At 52.7% G+C, this 18,684-nt stretch overlaps 1 protein-coding gene across 1 annotated transcript; it reads right to left on the bottom strand.

The window, feature by feature from the left end:
• Positions 1–83: 83 nt before the first annotated feature.
• Positions 84–18,313, bottom strand: Map3k10 (mitogen-activated protein kinase kinase kinase 10). The gene is made up of 10 exons (XM_075987443.1): positions 17,055–18,313; positions 11,990–12,170; positions 8,275–8,423; positions 7,745–7,920; positions 6,823–7,069; positions 5,190–5,306; positions 2,719–2,872; positions 2,528–2,640; positions 1,549–2,229; positions 84–688 (listed from the first exon to the last, which is right to left on the bottom strand). Exons 1-10 carry the CDS (start codon positions 17,734–17,736, stop codon positions 366–368), a joined length of 2,823 nt encoding a protein of 940 aa, XP_075843558.1. The 5' UTR covers positions 17,737–18,313; the 3' UTR covers positions 84–365.
• Between the last annotated feature and the right edge of the window lie 371 nt (positions 18,314–18,684).

The following is an 18,684-nucleotide window of genomic DNA, read 5'->3' as shown; positions in this document are numbered from 1 at the left end:
AAGTGTGGGGTGTAAGGGTTTCCCATTGTGGGGTAACTCAGCATTAGGGCCCAGGCTGGGGAAGCATACACAGCCAAGCTTGGTAGGGGGCAGGGGTTACCTTTAATGCTGTGTTTTGTGCCAAATCCCCCACAATGTCCTGTCCCTGAGTATCCCTGCCCACCCTCTCCCCACAGCAGGTTGGGCTCAGAGCTCCACCCCCTGGGGTACAAAGGAATAAATTAAGTGTCCTCCCCTCCCCCCTTCCCCAATAAATAGAGTGAGTGTCCTGCCCAGGGCCTCCCCCACCTTGGGGCATGGTGGGCTGTGGCGGGGCCTGGGGCACTACATTCATGGCTGCCCAGGCGGGTGGTGGCAGGCAGGTCTCAGTGAGAGCCGTAGGCCCCACACAAGGGCACTGTGTTGTCCTGGCTCTGGCCCTCCATGTCCATGTCCAGCAGTGTGGGCTGCACACTGGGGGGCCCAGGGCTCTCTGGAGTGTCTGGCCTGCTGGGAGGCGAGATGCTGAGTGTCCGGCCAAAGGAGACCAGTTTCCAGGGGTCCAGACGGGGGCGGCTGGCAGCTGGCCGGGGTCTTGGGGCAAAGGTGAGGGTGGTGGGACGGCCAGGGAACTCCAGGGGTCGGCGACGGTTGGGGAACAAGGCCTGAGGGTCGGGTAGTCGAGGGAAGTCAAGGGGGTCTCGAGGACCTAGGGAAAGAGGGTCACATGGGTGAGGGGTTGGGGTAAAGGGTGCCATTTCTAAGCCAACAACCCTCCTCGGAAAGTGGTGTTCCTGGCTTCTCTTGAAAATTCTCAGTCTTGCTCTGCCTGTTTCCTAGTAAGACCACAGCCATTAGGAGCCCCACATGAATAGGCCCCACAGCTTCCAATGGCTCATTCATCTGGAAGATGGTCTTTTTAGGTCTTGGCGACAGGGTAGCCTGGAATTCTGTGTAGCAGAGAATGACCGTAAATGCCTCCCCAACCTTCTGCCTCGTCCAGTGTTTGTGCAAACAACAGTTTTCTGTGGTGGTGGGAATCAAATCCTGCGTGTTAGGCAATCACTCAACCAAAGGAGCTACAGCCCCAGCCCAGTTTTCCCCTCTTTGGGAACAGGGTCTCACGTAGCCAAGGCTGATCTCAAACTCTGTATGTAGACCAGGATGACCTGAGTGCTGGCTTCCCAGGAGAGTGCCACCAGCTCACGTGGTCATCTCTGAAGAGAGATCAGCACCTTGCTGGGGCAGAGAGATTCAAATCTGACCACAGCGGCTATAAAACAGAGGCTGCCGCAGGTCCTGACCTGCCGTCATTTTGGCGAAAATACGTAGACAAGATCGTGCCGGTAGCTACCCCTGCTTCCAGTCGCCATCAACTCACCCGCCCGCCCTTGCAGGCATTATACTGTCACCTCCAATTGGTCCCGTCTCAGGCATCCCGAGCCCCACCGTGCCTCCAGCAATGAGGGTAGGGGGCGCAGAGGCTTCTTCCCCCCCCCCCCCCCCCCCGTGCTCCAAAGGAGAAAGGGCAGTGGCCTGTGACGGGTGGCTTGTACAGGCCTCACTCACCCTGGTTAGTGAGCTCCAGAGGTTCTCGTTGCCTCAGCGCCCCATCCGATGGGGTCCGCCTGTGTCCCCGGCTCACTGCGTGTGCAGCGGTGACGTGGGTGGGCGTGAGCGACTGGCGGGGATCCTTCTTGAAGCTTTCCAGCTCCACGTCCACAAGGGGATTGGTGCTGGGTGAGGACACCAGGGGAGAGGGCGGCGGGGAGGGTACGGCGGGCGCAGCCTCGTCGCTGTCGGACCTCAGCAAGGAGCGCGTAGAGTTGCAATCGGACACAGAGGACAGTGACACCAGGGTGGCCGAGGGCGCCAGGCCCAGGCCGGGAGCTGTGTCATCGCGGCGACTCCCGGGGCGCCCAGTCGGGCTTAGACCCCGAGGAAAGCGGCCAGGACGTGGGAAGAAGAGGCCGTCCAGCCAGCGCCGCTGCTCCTCGCCGTCCCCAGCACGTGCCTCGACCACATCGGCGCCCAGGCCTACGGCGCCCAGCAGCGTGGCGCAATCCAGCAGCGCCAGGTCACAGCGCCTACGGGCTCCGTGTCCTGGCCGGGAGGGGGTCACAGCCAGCGGCTCCCATGGCGCCTGCGCGCAAGGAGAGGGCTCGGCGGGCAGAGGCACCTTGAGGTAGGACGGGGTGGAGTAGGGGGAAGGGGGCACGCTGTTGCCTTCATCTGCCTCCGCAAACTCTTCTGCAACCGGAGAGGTCCATCACTCGGCTGATCCCACCTTTCCTCACCTTCCCCCAGACCTGGTGGCAAGGACTTCCCCCAATGACCTCCAAAAGCAAGATACCCACCCTACAGATGCCACTGGATGTCACCCACAAATCTCTCTCCCTAAAGCCTTGCTTCCGAAAATGAGCGCCAACCCCCAGGCCAGGAGCTGCTGTTTCTTCTTCTGGGTATGTCTGCCTAGGCCTGATGGCTGTTCCCTCGGCCACAATTTCTCTTGTCCCCTCCACTCCCCGGAGCACCCACACTCTCTTACCCATCTCATTGAGGCTCGCAAAGCCTGGGGCCATGGGGGTGTGCTTGGGGGATTTGCCCAAGTTTGGGGCGCTTGAGGACCACTGCTTGCTTCCTTCCCCCAGGGCCTTGAGCCTGCAGGGGCACAGGGAGATGGCGTCAGGGCATGGGTTAGGCAGGCACAGGGGCAGGCAGGCAGCTGAACACCCGTACCTCTCCTCTCCTCCGGCCCGCTCCTTCTGCAGAGTGGAACTGGGGCCCCATGTCCTGCCCTTCTTCTTGCCCCCAACCAGTTCTTCCTTCTTTGGTGGCCCACTTCGGCTCCATGTTCCACTGCCACTGCTCCTGCCACAGTCCATGGGAGTCACTGGGTGGAGAGGAGTCTTAAGTGAGTCATGAAGGAGACCCCGGCCACCCTAGGGACCTTTCTGATGGCTACTCCTGCGGTAAATCTTTCCCTAATGTTCCACTGCTATTGGGGCCCCTCAAGCCCAACACAGCAATTGGATTCTTCTTAAGACACTCCCCCCAACTCCTGAGCCTGTGTCCTCACTCCCCTTTCAAGGCTTCAGCTTCATTCTAGCCGGCACAGCCCTGAGCTCTGGGGACTGCGGCTCTTTCCTCCATGCTCCTGAATTCACCCTGGTTCTACTATCTCCTAGTGTGTGGCTCTCTGGTGGAAAGAGACCTGACCCCCGCCAGAGATCGTCCTCTGATCTTCACCCACCTGCACACACATAAACAAACAGCTGTAATAAGCACGAGTTACAGACGCTCCTGGAAGACAGAGCGAGACCCTTACAACAACAAAAGGCTGAGGATGAAGCTCAGTTTGCAGTGTTTGCCCCCCGCACTGTGTAAACTGAGCATGGTGATGTGCCTACAATCCAGAACCAAAGAGGTGGAGGTGGAAGGATCAGGAGTTCAAGGTCATCCTTAGTTACACAGTAAGCTCCAGGCCAGGCTGGGCTACATGAGACCCCGAGTCAGGCAAACAAAGGGACAAGTTCAGTAGTTTGGGATTACACTGCCTGGGTTCTGCACACTCCCCCTGTACTGATGCACTTGGCAGCCTCACCCCTGCGCCTATAGGAATATGCACACACCCCCTCCAAACAATGCTCCTAACCCAGACCCCCAACCTAATGCCAGGCTTCCCCTCTTCAAATAACATAGATTTCTCCACCCCTGCTAACAATCAGATCTGTGTGGTTCCCATTTAAATGTACTCCCAAGTATCTGGGCTGACCTAGTATGAATTGGTTTTAGGAACAACTTTAACCTCAAGCCAACTTTTAAGGTAAATCCTCCATTTCCCATCTTATGCCTATGCATAATTGGACACAGGCATACCTATACATTCACAAATTTACACACATGCACACACGCGCACATACACATGCACACACATGTACACACATGCACGCACACACACATATGCGTACACACATGCACACATGCGTGCACACACAAGCACACACACATGTGCGCACACGCACACACACATACACCAACAACAACGGCAAGGGCTAAACTTAGTTGAAGAACACATGCTTTACACACATGAGGCCTTGAGCACTGCTAAACATTTTTAAAAAATCAGGAGCTGGAGAGATGGCTCAGGGGTTAAGAACACTGGCTGCTCTCTCAGAGGATCTTGGTCTGTGTGTTAGCACCTACATGACAGCTTAAAGCCGCCTGTAACTCCAGTTCTGGGGGATCTGACTCCCTCTTCTGGCTTCTGCAGGAACTGATGCACATGGTGCGTATTCACAGAAGCAGGCAAAACACCCATACCCAAGAAATAAAAAATAAATAATACAATCTTTAAAAAAAAATACAGTTTTAAAAATCAGATTCTCTGTGTCTCCAGGGCTGTATGTTCTGGCTCTGCATCCCCCTCTCCACAGAACATTGCTTCCCCTGCTTGCTCTGCCAAGCTGACCTTGAGGCTGGACCATGCCACTCTGATTCTTAGCCTTACCTCTGCTGCCCCTCCTGCAGGGCCACCATTCCCTCCCATGGGGCACACCGGTTCCTCCACTCTAGGCACCTCCCACTGGGCAGCACCAGTCTTTCTGTGGCCTCCCCTTTCCTGGGCTGAGGATGCCCAGAATGCTGCCCACCTCCCATTTCTAGGTGTGCTGAAGTGGTTCTGGGGAAAATGAGCATTTGAGCGGACAGGGTAGACGATCTACCTCCTCCCATCTGTCTACTCCAGGCCCAAACAGAACAAAGAGGCAGAGGGAGGTCCTGCTTCTGGAACTTGACCTTGAGCTGCCCTCTCTGAGTCCCTAGACTTTGGATGTGGGTGTGGTGTAGAGCAGCCTGTTTCCTGTCCCTCCAGCTTGCAGGATAGATGCATGCGCCATGGTCTATAACTCTGATCCAACCCTCTTAACTATAGTCTACTGATGGAGTCTCTCTGGGGAACCCTAATACATTCTCCCTCTCTGTTTTTGGTGCTGGGACAGCAAACAAGATTTCATGATATGCTAAGTGCAGGCTCTCCCCCTGAGCTTGTACATAACTCCCAGCACCAATGTCTTATCGTCTACTCTGTTCCTGGAAAGGATGCTGTTTAGTGATGTATGTGTTAGCTGCTGCCCCGATGAGTACCAGGCAAGCCAGCCATATACTCAGAGGGTTTTCTGACGCACTGTGCCGGCCTTGTGTATACTCACAGCGGATGGCCCTCAAGCGGGGAATGATGCTGGGGCTGGCAGGAGGGCTGGCCCCATCGGATCCTTTCCTCTTGTCTAGGGTAGGAGAAGCCTGGACGGTGATCTTATGTTCAAATCCTGAAAGAAGAAAGAGGCGTTCCTAAGTGCATGGCATCCTCTGCAGGAACAGGAACTGACAGCAGGGGGCATGTGGCACAGGCTCTCAAAAGTCCCAGACTCATCAGCACCCAGAGCAGCTGGAATTCTCTTGAAATGGAGATTCTTAGGCTCTCCCTGAATGAATAAACCTAGGGAGGCTCCAAATATAACTAAACTAAGGATCCAGACCTGAGAGTCCGCCAAGGCAGCAGTTAAATACTATGTGAGCACGGAGCATTTGGGGCACCCGAGGGAGTGGAATTTAATATCTACTTGTGACTAAGTTTAAGAAAGATAGTATATTTGGTTGCTGGAGGCACTGGAGCATGCTGGAAACAAACTGTGCAGGCGAGTCTACCTTCATCAACTTGTAACATTTATAAAATATTAGTATAAATTTAAATATATACAAATATTTGCAGTGTTGGGAATATTTGCAAGCCCATGCCCTCTGCATGCCAGGCAAGTACCTAACCATTGAGCTACCTGCCCAGGCTCCCAGATCATTTGTGGGGGGCGGTGGTAGTGCTGGGGATGTAACCCCGGGCTCTGCACCTGTTAGTGCAAGTGCTCTACCACTGAGCCACACCCCTAACCCCTCTCTGAGCCGCTGGCCCAGCACCTGTTTTATTTCTGGATATGGTCTTGCTATGTAGCTCAGACTGGCCCTGAACTCTCTCTCTATCCCAGGCTGGCTTCAAATTGATCATTTGCCTCTGCCTCCCAGTGTTAGTATTATAGGTAGGCCCCATCATGCCTGACCTGGAAACTTAACACCTAGATCAAGACGTGCTATAAATATAAAACACACTGGATCTCAATGATTCAGTGTGAAAACAAGAAAGCAACATCTTGTTTTGTTTGTTTGTTTGTTTTTTGTTTTTGATAAAGCTTATATAGCTATACTGGGCTGAATAAAATAGTGACTGTCCCATAGTTTCTTTGTATTGTGATTTGAGACAGGATCATATGCAGCCTAAATTGATTTTGAATTTGTTATACCGGGAAGACAATCTTGAACTCCTAATCCTGCCTCCACCATGCCTGGCTTCTTTTCAGCTTTTCAATGTGGCTGCTGAATGTTATGCCCGTGGCTGTATCTCCACTGGCTGGTATGTTACCGGCCATGCTGTGACTTTTAACCTCAGTCACGTGTGCCAGGTAGGGAATTAAGACTTTGTTTTCCTTTTGAGAATCTCAGCCCTTAACCAGGATGGCCCAGTCTAGCCTTCAGCTTTTAGTGCTTCTCCTGCCTCAGTCTCAGGATAGATGCTGGGATGACAAGTATGAGCCTCCACACCAGGCTTTTTGGGGTATGATACATTTACAACAGAAAAAACTTTAAGGTACTGAGGGGTTAGCTCGATGGAAAAACAAACTTGCCTAGCATGTATGATACCCTGGCTCAGATAATTGTTCAAACAAATCAAGCAGCCCTCTATGGAGACATAGCCCCCAGAAGGTTCTGAGGGGCGCTCAGGGGACCGGGTGGTACCGGAGGGCAGGCTGATGTGGCTGCTGCCTTCCCGCAGCTTGAGCAAGCGGCTGCGCTTGAAGTTGCCCTTGCGTTTGCGGACCCTGGGCTTCTCCTGGCTCAGTTGGCTCATGAGCAGATGCAGCTCGCGTTCTACGATGTCCATCTCTCGCTCTGCCAGCTCCTGCTCGCGTCTCCGCAGCTGCTCTTCCTGAAACCGCTGCTCCTGAGCGGCTCTCAGTAACTCCTCTTCTCTGCTACGCAACTCCTGGAGGGAGGAGGGCGGGTCTAAGCTTCTGGGGCCGCCCGCCCGTGGTCCCAGGGCAGTTGGGTCTTGTGGGCACCAGGCTGGGGTTCACACTCCAGTTCATACTTAATTAGCTAAGGTGAGAGGCAGGGCAGGACGCTGAGTTAGAGCCAAACGGGGGAGGGCAGCAAGCATCACCATGCCTGCTTTATACCGTGCTGTGCCGGAATCCAGGGCTTTGAGCATGCCAGGCAAGTGCTCTACAGCCCAGCTATACCACTGCCGCCTTCACAGCTCTCTGGTTTGTTAAGTAAACTATCCTTCAGTAAACAAGCATCCACAAAAGCAAACAGAGGAAAACTTCAAATAGGCCCAAAACAGAGAACAGCACATCTATTACCCATTATCTCACTTCAACGGTCACCTACACCTGCCAAGTCTGTTCCTTTCTTTCACCCCCTTTTAATGTTTGCTATCATACTTAAAGCCAATCCCAGACAGCATGCCGAATCACCTGCAAGTACTTCAGTACAGGCGGCCTTTTTCTTATTAGTCCAACAGGAAACTGTCTTAACATGCAAAACACCCTGCATGGACCCAAAAGGGGTGAGGGGTTTCAGGGAGCCTGGATTCTGAGCTGCCCGAGGCATCAGAGCCGGGATCCTGCTGCACCCCACCCTTGTCTCCTGCCTTCACCTTCTCCTTGGTCCGAAGGTCATCGAACATGTGCTGAATCTCCAGCTTCCAGTCTTCCTGAAGCGAGTGGAAGGACTCCAGTGGCATCTGGAACAGGGCTGACTGTTCGATGACCTCCAGCTGCTTCAGGATGCTGCCAAAATCCGGTCGCCCATGAGGGTCTGGGTCCCAGCATTCTGGGGTGGGAAGGAAGTAGGGTGAGGGTCAGCATCCACGCTCAGGGCAAGGCAAGACTTAGCTAAGTTCCTGTTAACATGCCATGGGAGACAATGGGGAGAACCCCAGGTCCCTCGGAGGGATCCAGGGTCAGACAGGAACCCCAGTGTCCCATGCCCTCAGGTGCTCACATGGGTCTGGGAGCCATGGAAGCAATGATGGGGATGACATCCATAGGACCCCCTGGGTTCCAGAGCCTTCTCCCCCATTCTTGGGCCCACTGGAATGCAAGGATGGTATAAAGGGGAGAGGTGTGGCCCATGGGACCCTGTCCCCAAAGCTGAGCCTACCCTCTCCACAGGGCCCTGGCTCACCCTCCAGTAGGCGGGCAAAGGGCTCGGGGCACGTGGAGGGGATGGGTAGCGTCAGCTTGTTCATAGCCACACCGTAAGCCACGGCCAAGGCGTCGATTTCTCGGTAGGGGACCTCCCCGGTCAGCAGCTCCCAGAGCAGCACCCCGAAGCTGCAGGCAGGGAGAGGGAGGGTGATGCCGCAGCCCACCCCAGTCTTCACCTGTACTCCAGCCCTCCCTTACTCCTACTTCCAGCCTAGCTGGCGAGGCTACAAGAGCATAACTGACCTCCACAGGTTTACTCTTCACAAGGCAGACAGGGCCGTCTCCCAACGTTTTCTGACCACTTTCTGGCCCCTACTCAAAACTAGACTGGAACCCCGAAGCCAACTGGGAAATCCTGCCTATTTTAATTTATTTATTTTTATAGAGTCCCTCTAGTTCTAGCTGGCCTGGAACTCACTATGTCAACCAGCCTGGCCTCAAACTCAGAGATCCACTTGCCTCCACCTCCCAAACGCTGGGATTAAAGGGACCAATACTGTACCAGAGCCACATTTTAATGAAGTCATCATTTATTTCTCTTTAAAACCTGCTTTATTGTGGACGGGGGGGGCACGGTTCACATATGGAGGTCAGAGCACAACTTGTGGGAGTTGGTTCTCTCCCACCATGTGGGTCCCAGGGATCTAATTCAGGCTGTCAACCTTGGTGGCAAACATCTACCCACTGAGCAATCTTGTAGAGGCTAAAATCAGATCTTAAAAACTGCTGAGGATTCAATCTAGGACCTCATGCATACTAGGCGAGCACTCAGGCACAGCCCAGCATCTGCTGCAGCAGCAGCAGCTGCAGCCTCCTCTTCCTCTGCCTCCAATGCAACTTAGTCTCACCATAGCCAAGGCCAACCTGGCGCTCACTGTATGTCCATGATGACCCTGAACTTCAAGTCTTCTGCCTCATGAGGACTGTAATTACAGATGTATGCCACCATGCTAGGAAGCACACATCGAACGCACTGACCTTTGTTGACCCTTGTAGTGTTGTCTCTAAAGAGCCAGGCTCTTCCAAACCTCTGACCATTGTATATGCTGTCCCTTTTGTCAAGAACACTCTTCCCTTTCTGCATTTTAACTTTGTCCTTCAAGTCTCTGCTGATGTTGCCCCCTCTGCAAGAAAGCCTTCCTTGACCCTTACCTGTCAACACAAGGTAGGACGATTCCAGATTCACCCCACTGTGCTAGGCAGGCTTAGTCATCTTACAATAAAGCTTCAAGGCAGAAGGCACTGACAGGATCTCATCTTGCCATCCTCAATGGCAAAGGGCACCCCCTTTCCATCTCCTTTCTGGCTGGAATGTGGGTACAAAGTCTGGAGCTCAAGCAGCCATTCTGGACCACGATGCCCACCATCCCCGTGTGGAAGCCGACAGGGTAGGTTTTGATTGCTACTTGGACCGAGGAGTGCTACTGATACCTGGTGGCTGGGACACAAGAGCACCTGGTGTCCTGACCTGTGACACTACCACCTTATTCAGGAACACAGCCAGAAAGAGCCTGTGAGGCTGGGGCACCTTATCACCAGGGCATCCCAAAGATTCAGCCACACATACAAAGGTGGCTACACCTTTGCCAAACAGCGGCTGTGCCAGAAAGCCAGTGGGAACTCCTGTCCGACCTGGCTCTGCTCCAAAACATTACACTGTGGTTTGAACAACTTGCAACCTGACTAGTGACTGACAGTCATTGGAGACACCAGGATGTGACTCCAATGAGACCATGTATTCATATCTGTCACAGTGGCTGGTGTTCATTGCACCGAAGAGCAGGACCCAGGGTGTCCCTCAGCCACAGGTTCCTCCTCAGCCCTTCCTACTCTGCTGCAGTTCCACATTCTGGAACACTCTCAGCTCAGCACCTGCTCCTTGCCCTTTAGAACTCAGTTCACCACAGCGGTCCTGAGACAAAGAGGCACCTCCTGGTTCACCCCTGCATCTTCACACACAGATACTTTCCTGACCTCTTGGTTCACCCCTGCATCTTCACACACAAACTTTCCTGACCTCCTGGTTCACCCCTGCATCTTCACACACAGATACTTTCCTGACCTCCTGGTTCACCCCTGCATCTTCACACACAAATACTTTCCTGACCTTTACAATGATTTCACAATTTTTCTAGTCCTTTTTTTTTTCTCCCAAAAGGCAAGGTCTATGTATCCCTGGTTGGCCTGGAACAGGCTCTGTGTACACCAGGCTGGTCTAAACTTACAGAGATCCACCCACCTGCCTCTGTAGCCCGATGCTAGGATTAACAGTGTGCATCACTAGATATAGCAATTCTTTAACGTTGGTTTTGTGTTGAGTGTGTGCCTGCTCATGTATGGGTGTGTATGCAAATGTGTGTGCATATGGAGGCTGGGTAAATCTCAGCTGTCATTCTCAGGAGCTACCTACCCCCCTGGGTTTTTTTGTTTTGCTGTTTTTGAAACAGAGTCTCTCTTTGTAGCCCTGGCTGTCCTGGAACTCACTCTGTAGACCAGGCTGGTCTCGAACTCACAGAGATCTGCCTGCCTCTGCCTCCCGAGTGCTGGAATTAAAGGCGTGCACCACCATGGTTTTGTTTTTTGAGACAGGGTCTCTCACTGAGACCTGAAGCTGGTGGATTAGGTTAGACTGCAAGCCATAGGGATCCCTGTCTGTCTCCTCAATGTTGCTGGGATTACCAGCTTTTATGTGGGTGGGTGCTGGGGGTTAAACTGAGGCTGTCACGCTTGTATGGAGAACATTATTACTGACTGAACTGTCTCCTTAGTGCCCCCCATTTTACAATTCTCTTAATTTCTTGTTACTAACCATGAGGGTTGTGTTACTGAGAATTGAACTCAAGGCATTGCAGCAAGCTATGCAAGTATGTTCTCACTGAGCCACACCCCAGCCCTCACTGGGGGATTCTAGGCAGGGGCTCTACCACTGAGCCACACCCCAGCCCCTCACTGGGGGATTCTAGGCAGGGGCTCTACCACTGAGCCACGCTTTTAGCCTTTCATTGTGAATTTTAGGAGAGCTATCACTGAGTCTTGCTCTCAGCCCATCACTAGAGGATTCCAGCTTGTGCTCTACTATTGAACTACATCCACTAACCTCTTTTTATTTTGATTTTGAAACAAGCTCTCACTAGGTTTGCCCAAGCAGGCATTGAACTTGCACTCCTGCCTCAGCCTCCTGAGTAGATGAGATAATAGACCTATGCTACCAGGTGGGGTTCTTTTTGTTTGCTGGCTGTTGTATCCCCAGACAGCGGTGTAGCTAGAAGGATGAATGGCTGCACCAGGGCCTCAACTACCCAATTCAAGAGCTGTGTGGTGGATGGTGTTTAAGGAGCCCTTTAGTGATAACGTCTATTTCTTCTGAAATCTTGTTTGTTTGCTTTTGTTTCTTGTTTTTTTGAGGCAGGGTTTCTCTGTGTAATAGTCCTGGCTGGCCCGGAACTCACTTTTGTAGACCAAGTTGGCCTAGAACTCACTGAGATCCACCTGCCCCTGCCTCCCAAGTGCTGGCATTAAAGGTGTACACCACCACCGCCCGGCTTCTGAAATCTTTTATTCAGATTCAAATCCTTCCTCAGAACCTGCCTCAGCCACAGGAATACTTAAGTGCTTGGCCACTGGTCTCCCACAGATGTCCCCCACCAGTTCTTCCTCCCCCTCCCTGAGGACACCTGCCAGCCTCTCAGCACCTCCAGACATCGCTGCTTTTGGAGAAGAGGGAGAGGCGGATAACCTCGGGAGCCATCCAGGCGTAGGTCCCTGCGGCACTCATTTTGGTCGTCTTGTGCCATTCTCGGGCAAGGCCGAAGTCTGTGATCTTGAGCACCGTATCAGCGAGGTTATGGTTCTCAATGGCCTCCAGGATAAGAACTGCGGGTGGAAGAAGGGTGAGTCACCAAGACCTGCCAGGCTGCAGGTGTCCCAGTCCTGTCTTCCTTTTTCCCTTCAATAGCTTATGGGTCCCCACTTGGCACAGTTCTTTCCTGCCATGGACACCAGAAGTGCCTCATCGCTTCTAACCCCCAGGCTTCCCGCGGGCGGCCTCCTGCAGCCAGTGAGTGCTACCTTCTCATACAGTCATGTGTCTACTTTCTTCAGTAACCAGGCTGACGGTATGGCCCTATGCTTATGCTTTAACTCTAGGATATTCATACTACTTATGCTAGCCAAGAGAAAGCGGAGGGGGGTGGAGATAGCTCAGCCATTAAGAGTGTGCACTATCTGCACGCATACATACACATATTCTCTTTCTCTCCTCCCCCCATTTCTCTCACCCCCCCCCCCCCACACTTTTAAAGGAAAAGGCAGACACAATTGGGCATGGTGGCACATGCCTATAATCCCAGAACTTGGGAGCCTGAGGCATGAGGATAATATGTTAGAGGCAAATCTGGACTATATAGCAAGACTTTGTTTCAAAATACCAACAGAATGAAATGAACACAACAGACCAGATCCAGGCATAGCCTGCAAGAGACCTCTGGTACAATCTTGGCCTCTAGAACTTCTGCCACTACCATGATAACATGCTTTAAGTACCCCGCTGGTCCAAAGGAGATGGGAAACACTTATGAGTAGAATCCTTCTACCCAAGGCCCGCTAAATCAGTTTGCTCCCTGTCTAGCTATAAGAACACGGACAGTAACAAGCAGCTGCTTTTACACACTTAAATTTTGGGTGTGGTTTGTTATGCAGCATCACTGTGATCAAGACTGACTGATACAACCAAGCATACAGAATAGTTCTAGCTGACTGGAGGCAGTGGGTCATCTAACAGTCATGATAGCTGTGGCTAGTGTCTACACTGAGACTAAATCCTTTCTAAGAATAGACTCATAACTCTTTTTTTTTTAAATGTGCATTGGTGTTTTGTCTGTATGAGGGTGTTGGGTACCCTGGAACTAGAGTTACAGACACTTTTTTTTTTTTGGTTTTTCGAGACAGGGTTTCTCTGTAGCTTTGGAGCCTGTCCTGGAACTAGCTCTTGTAGACTAGGCTGGCCTTGAACTCATAGAGATCAGCCTGCCTCTGCCTCCCAAGTGCTGGGATTAAAGGCATGCACCACCACCGCCCGGCTGAGTTACAGACACTTGTGAGCCACAAAGTGGGTGCTGGGAATTGAACCTGGGTCCTCCGCAAGAACAGTCACTGCTCTTAAATTCTGAGTCATCCCTCCAGCCCCTCATAGCTCATTTTTACTGCCAAGGGAACCAAATCTTAGAGAAGTTACTTGACCAACAGCATAGACTCTCCAGACAACACAACAAAGACTTGAACTAGCTTTGCCATTCGTGCCCCATGCCTCAATGCTGAGGCAGCTTATGCTTTTCGTGTTTGTGCCTGTGTGAGTCATGGGTGTTAAACCCAAGGCCTCGTGCACGAGACAAGCACTTTAAGACCATGCTACGGCCTCAGCTTGATGTATTTTTAAAAAACTCTTAATGTATACACTTGCATACATGTGTATAGGTCCAACATGTGCATGCCTGGTGCTCAAAGAGCCCCCAAGAGAGTGTAGAGCCCCTGGGTCTGGAGTCACAGATGTGAGGCACCATGTGGGTGCTGGGAACTGAAGCCATGGAACCAGGTCTTCTGCAAGAGAAGCCTCTGTTTTAAACTTAACCATGAGCTGCCTCTGCAGCCTCTAGCTTGGGTTTTGCTGTTGTGAGAGGTCTCACTACAGCCCAGCCTGGCCTCAGATCTGCAGCAGTCTGCATGCTGCAGCCTCCCAAGCACCGGGGTTCTAGCCCAGTCCCTGGCTCTGCCAGTTTTACTATTTCTCCACTGAGGCACACTCTTCTCACCTCCCATTTGCCCTGCTTTCCTGATCTTTCTTTGTAAACATGAGTTCTTTTCGCTCAGTCATCCCCGCCCCAGGTTTGTCTTTCCCGACCATCAATTCGAAAGATCACCGTCTTACTCTGAATTTGTCGCAATTCCCTGGGAGCTGCTGTTACTTTCTGAAAACCTGGTATCTATCATCTTTTTTCCTCTCTCGCTTCCTATCCTTCTTCTACCTATGGGCCCTGTACATATATGTGTGTGTCTCTATCATCCCCATATCTATAGGTGGATTGATAATCAATCAATCAATCAGCTATTCTTGTTTAGTAGAATAAAAGTCTCACTTTGGGAAGGGGCAGGATTTTCTTCCTCTTCTTTTTTTTTTTTTTTAATCTGAGACAGTGCTATTAGGTAGTCCTGGCTGTCCTGGAACTCACTCTGTAGACCAGGCTGGCCTTGAACTAACAGAGATCTGCCTGCCTCTGTCTCCCAAGTACTGGGATTAAAGTCTTACAATATCATGCTTGGCTCTTCTTTTCCTTTATTAAAAAATACCTTTCTCCATCTATTTTGTGTGTATAGGTTGTTCCATCCATGTTCCTAGGGATTAAACTCAAGTTGCCAGGATTGGCAAGTGCCTTTGCCTGGCTAGCCATTATGCTGGTTACTTCTCATTATGTAGCTCAGACTGGTCTCAAACTTACGGCAATCCTCTTACCTCAATCTTTTTTTTTTTTTGATTTATTTATTAAGCATACAATGTACTGCTGGCAAGGAGGTTGTGAGCCATCATATGGTTGCTGGGAGTTGAACTCGGGACCTCTAGAAGAACAGCCAGTGCTCTTGCCCTCTGAGCCATCTCTCCAGCCCTTGCCTCAATCTTCTAATGCTGGGATTACAGGCATGTGCCACTATACCCAGCTGTCCCTGGTCTCTTCTATAATCCTAGAGCCAAGGATAAAACACAGTAGATGATTAAGAATACCTAAACTAAGTTGGGCTTGGTAGTACACACCTATAACTCCAGTACTTGGGAGGTGGATGTAGCGGGTTTGCAAGTTCAAAGCCAGCCTAGGCTACGTAGCAATACCCCATCTCAAAAACCAAACCAAACACCAGAACTAAAACAAACAGGCCATCAAGATGGCTGAGCCAGTAAAGGTAGTTGCCACCAAGATTGATGACCTGAGTTCCATCCCCAGAGCCCTCATGGTGGAAGAAGTGACTCCTGCAAGCTGTGCTCTCCTCCACACGTGCACGGTGATGGGTACACCCACCCCCATGATAAATAAAGCAATTCAAACAAATGAATGAATTATTGAAGCAATGGACAAATGACATCAGATGAGGAACTTCTTGGGAAAGACTATAGGGACACTGTTGCAGGAGCCCATGTCCTTTACTGTTCTAGAAGAAGCCCTGGTCTTGGGAGCCCAGCCACTTTGTCCAGGTTGTATTAGAGGTGTACCATGGATCCTCTTGGTGAAGAAGGGTCAAGGATCCACAGCTTGTAACAAGAGCATACCAGAGGCCCTGCTGCCACTCCCCCAGCATTTTAGAAGCACTAGAATGTGGGCATCCATGCAGGAAGGGACCACCTGCATCTATTTTGCTGAGTCTCCCAGACTAGGCACAGGCCAGAGAAGGTCATGGGTGCATGGTCACTCTCTCTGTGTAATGTATGAATGCCAGGCACAGAAGATGAGGACCACTCAGTCCTCTCTCCTAGGGGCTTAAGGCTGTAGCTGGTGACATGGCAACAAGCTTACAAAAACAGCTGAGTGGATTCAAACAAATATGAAAATATAAGCCAACAGGCAAAAAGGAATTGCCAAAGGGTGAGCACTGAAGGCAAAGGGGGGATCCCCATACTCCTGGCTTAAGTATGACCCACTGGAGGGCAGGGAACACATTGCCCTTGTTTGCCGTACAATCCTCCTGCACAAGATCTGGCCTTGTAAATACCAAATACAATAAGGAGGCCATCGATTTAAAAAATAAAAATGAAGGGGCATGAAATGAGGCTCAGCAAGGACAGGAGCGCTAGGGAGGAGTATCTAGCACCCAGCACACCAGAATGATCTAGAATGAATGAAAGTACTGTGTCATCTATGAGAACTATCTGGGAAAGAAACCATGATGTCTTGGTGCTTGAAGAGGGCCTAACTTACTAGTGACTCTATTAATATTTGCTGATGCCTTGAGATGCTTTCTGGTCTCAATATGATTTCTAGGGACCCTTGTCTATTTGGCCCACTGTTGATTCAACCAACCAATCAGTTTTGTAGATTCCGTTGATTGTCAGGGCAGCTTTTATATCAGCCACACTCTTCCCATCCCATTTGCTGTTGTGGTTTGCTTTGGAGAAGCAGCAGCATTTCAACAGTGGTGTTCAGGTGAGGTGACTTGCCCCACTCCATCCCCATCTCCAGGGGACACAAGGACACTGTTGGTTTTGAGAGTTGGGAGCAGGTGTAAAGGGTACTAATGACCTCTTGTGGGGAGAGGCCAAAGATGCCACCAAACAACCTAAAACGCACAGGACACTCCTCCCACCAATGAAAAGATCACAAATGTTAGTAGAGACAGGCTTGCAAAACCCTGGCTCCAACTAAGCTAGATTCTGTTTATTTCTGCCTGGTAGACTCTGGTGCCATGATCAGGTGGTGGGTATCATGAGGACAGGCTCTGCAAGTGGCAGCAAACACGGGGATTGTCATAGTTCACAGATACACAGCCACTGGCCCACTGCAACTATAGCCTGAAAGACTGTCTATTTTTTCAACCCTTCAAAGCCTCCTTTTTCTTCTTAATAGGGACAAAGCCTCCCTCACCTGGCCCTGACAGTCTATTGCCGCCCCTACTCGCCCCATGCACTGTGCCATCTGGTGTCCCTTGTCGTTTCCAACCACCTGGGTTTGGCCTCACAAGGTTCAGCCGAAGAGTTTTGAGAGAGAGGATAGCACTTACTGTTGATGGACTTGAGGTCCCGGTGAATGATGGGCACAGGGGCATCATTGTGTAGATAGTTCATGCCCCGAGCCACCTGCACAGCCCAGTTGACCAGCACATGAGGAGGCACCCGGCGACCTGCCAGCACCCTGCTCAATGCACCTCCCCGAGCATACTCCATCACTAGGCAGAGGTTTGGGGGGCTGAGGCAGGCGCCCCTCAGGGCAATGATGTTGGGGTGCTGAAGGGCTCCAAAGAGCCGGGCCTCCTGGCGCACCTGCTCCGCTGTCACTGCCGGGTCCCGCTCAGGGTCCAGCCGGGCGGCCTTGACCGCTACTTCCTCGCCGCGCCACAGGGCACGATAGACCTTGCCAAAGCCCCCCACACCGATGATCTCCTCCAGCTGCAGCTCGTGGAAGGGGATCTCTTGGGGCAGCTGGAGGCCTGTGGGTGCGGCAGGTGCGGCGGGGGCCACGTAGTTGCTGGGGAAGACGCCCACACGGCCGCTAGGCAGCTGCCCTGTCCACCAGCCCTCATCTCCAGACACTGCACAGTCCTGGGAAAGCACCTGGACGCGGTCGCCTCTCCGCAGGGTCAGCTCCTCGTCGCCCACTGCCTCGTAGTCGAAGACTGCGGTCCACACCGGCCCCGCGGGGGTCGCGCCCCACTCTCTGGCCGCCGCCCCCTCGTCCTCCTCCATGGGGGAGGGGCCGGGGGCTGCGGGAGGCCGCTTCACGCAGGCTGCCCGCGGGATGCTGAGCGCGGGGCGGAGAGGCCGGGGTGGGAGGCAATCCCTGCAGACTCCCGGGGGCTCCTGGGGACCATGGCTGGGGAAGGACCTCCGCTGGAACCGGGAGTGGGGGATAAGAACTGAAATAAAAACCCAAAACCGTTTTTCAAAGGACAGGTCCGTCCCCTCGGATTCGGCTGTGCAGAGAGGCGACAGGTTCACCTGTCACCACAGATGTCAGGGCGCAAGGAGGGCCGGGTTGAGCGGGGCCCGCCGGCGGAGGCCGAGGCCGAGGGCAGCAAACGGCCGCCCCTCCCCGCGCCTCTCACCCCGCGCAGCTCCACCGGCGGCCCCCGGCTCTGCATCCCCAGCCACGACCGCAGGGCCGGGCGGGGATGGCGGCACCCCGGGGGCGGCCGCCCCGGGATGGGGTGGCGCGCCCCTCGGCCTCCTCACGCGAGGAACGGACGGGTGGCCCCCATCTTCCTCAGCCGGCTCCCGGTCGGCCCCCAAGGTCCCTCTCCCCCTCCCCACACACCCCCGGGGGCTCTTGGCGGTGTCCAGTGACGTGTCGCGGCCGCCGACGCAATGCCTCCTGGGAGATGTAGTTCCAGACTGCGAGGTTTTGCGTTCGTCGTAGGCCACACAACCCCGCGGTCTTAGACCCTAACTGCTACCGGGGAGAAGGCACCATCGCTTCCCAAAGACCCTGCGGAACCCGGCTCAGTTTGGTGTTGACGTTAACTGGCACGTTTAACCAAAAGAAACACAGGAGCTGAATGAATGAGATTACGGCCCGGAATTCCTAAAGCGGTTCGGTCAAGATTCTCGGGATAGTCTCTTGAGGCCCTAACTGGAAATGCATACTGGGAAATGTAGTCCGATGTTGAAACATTACGCTGCAGGAAATTACAGGCT

The sequence above is a fragment of the Microtus pennsylvanicus genome, chromosome 1 (genome assembly GCF_037038515.1).
Source record: "Microtus pennsylvanicus isolate mMicPen1 chromosome 1, mMicPen1.hap1, whole genome shotgun sequence".
NCBI lineage: Eukaryota > Metazoa > Chordata > Mammalia > Rodentia > Cricetidae > Microtus > Microtus pennsylvanicus.
The sequence above is the reverse complement of the archived record's forward strand: the minus strand, read 5'-3'. Positions and strand labels throughout refer to the sequence as shown.

Bases quoted from the DNA above. Each gene is read 5' to 3' on its own strand.
- Map3k10 (XM_075987443.1), bottom strand. From the start codon at position 17,736: ATGGAGGAGGACGAGGGGGCGGCGGCCAGAGAGTGGGGCGCGACCCCC. The intron at 12,171-17,054 runs GTAAGTGCTATC...TTCCACCCGCAG, and splicing joins GGACCTCAAGTCCATCAACA to TTCTTATCCTGGAGGCCATT. The intron at 2,230-2,527 runs GTAAGAGAGTGT...CTCCGGTTGCAG, and splicing joins TGCGAGCCTCAATGAGATGG to AAGAGTTTGCGGAGGCAGAT.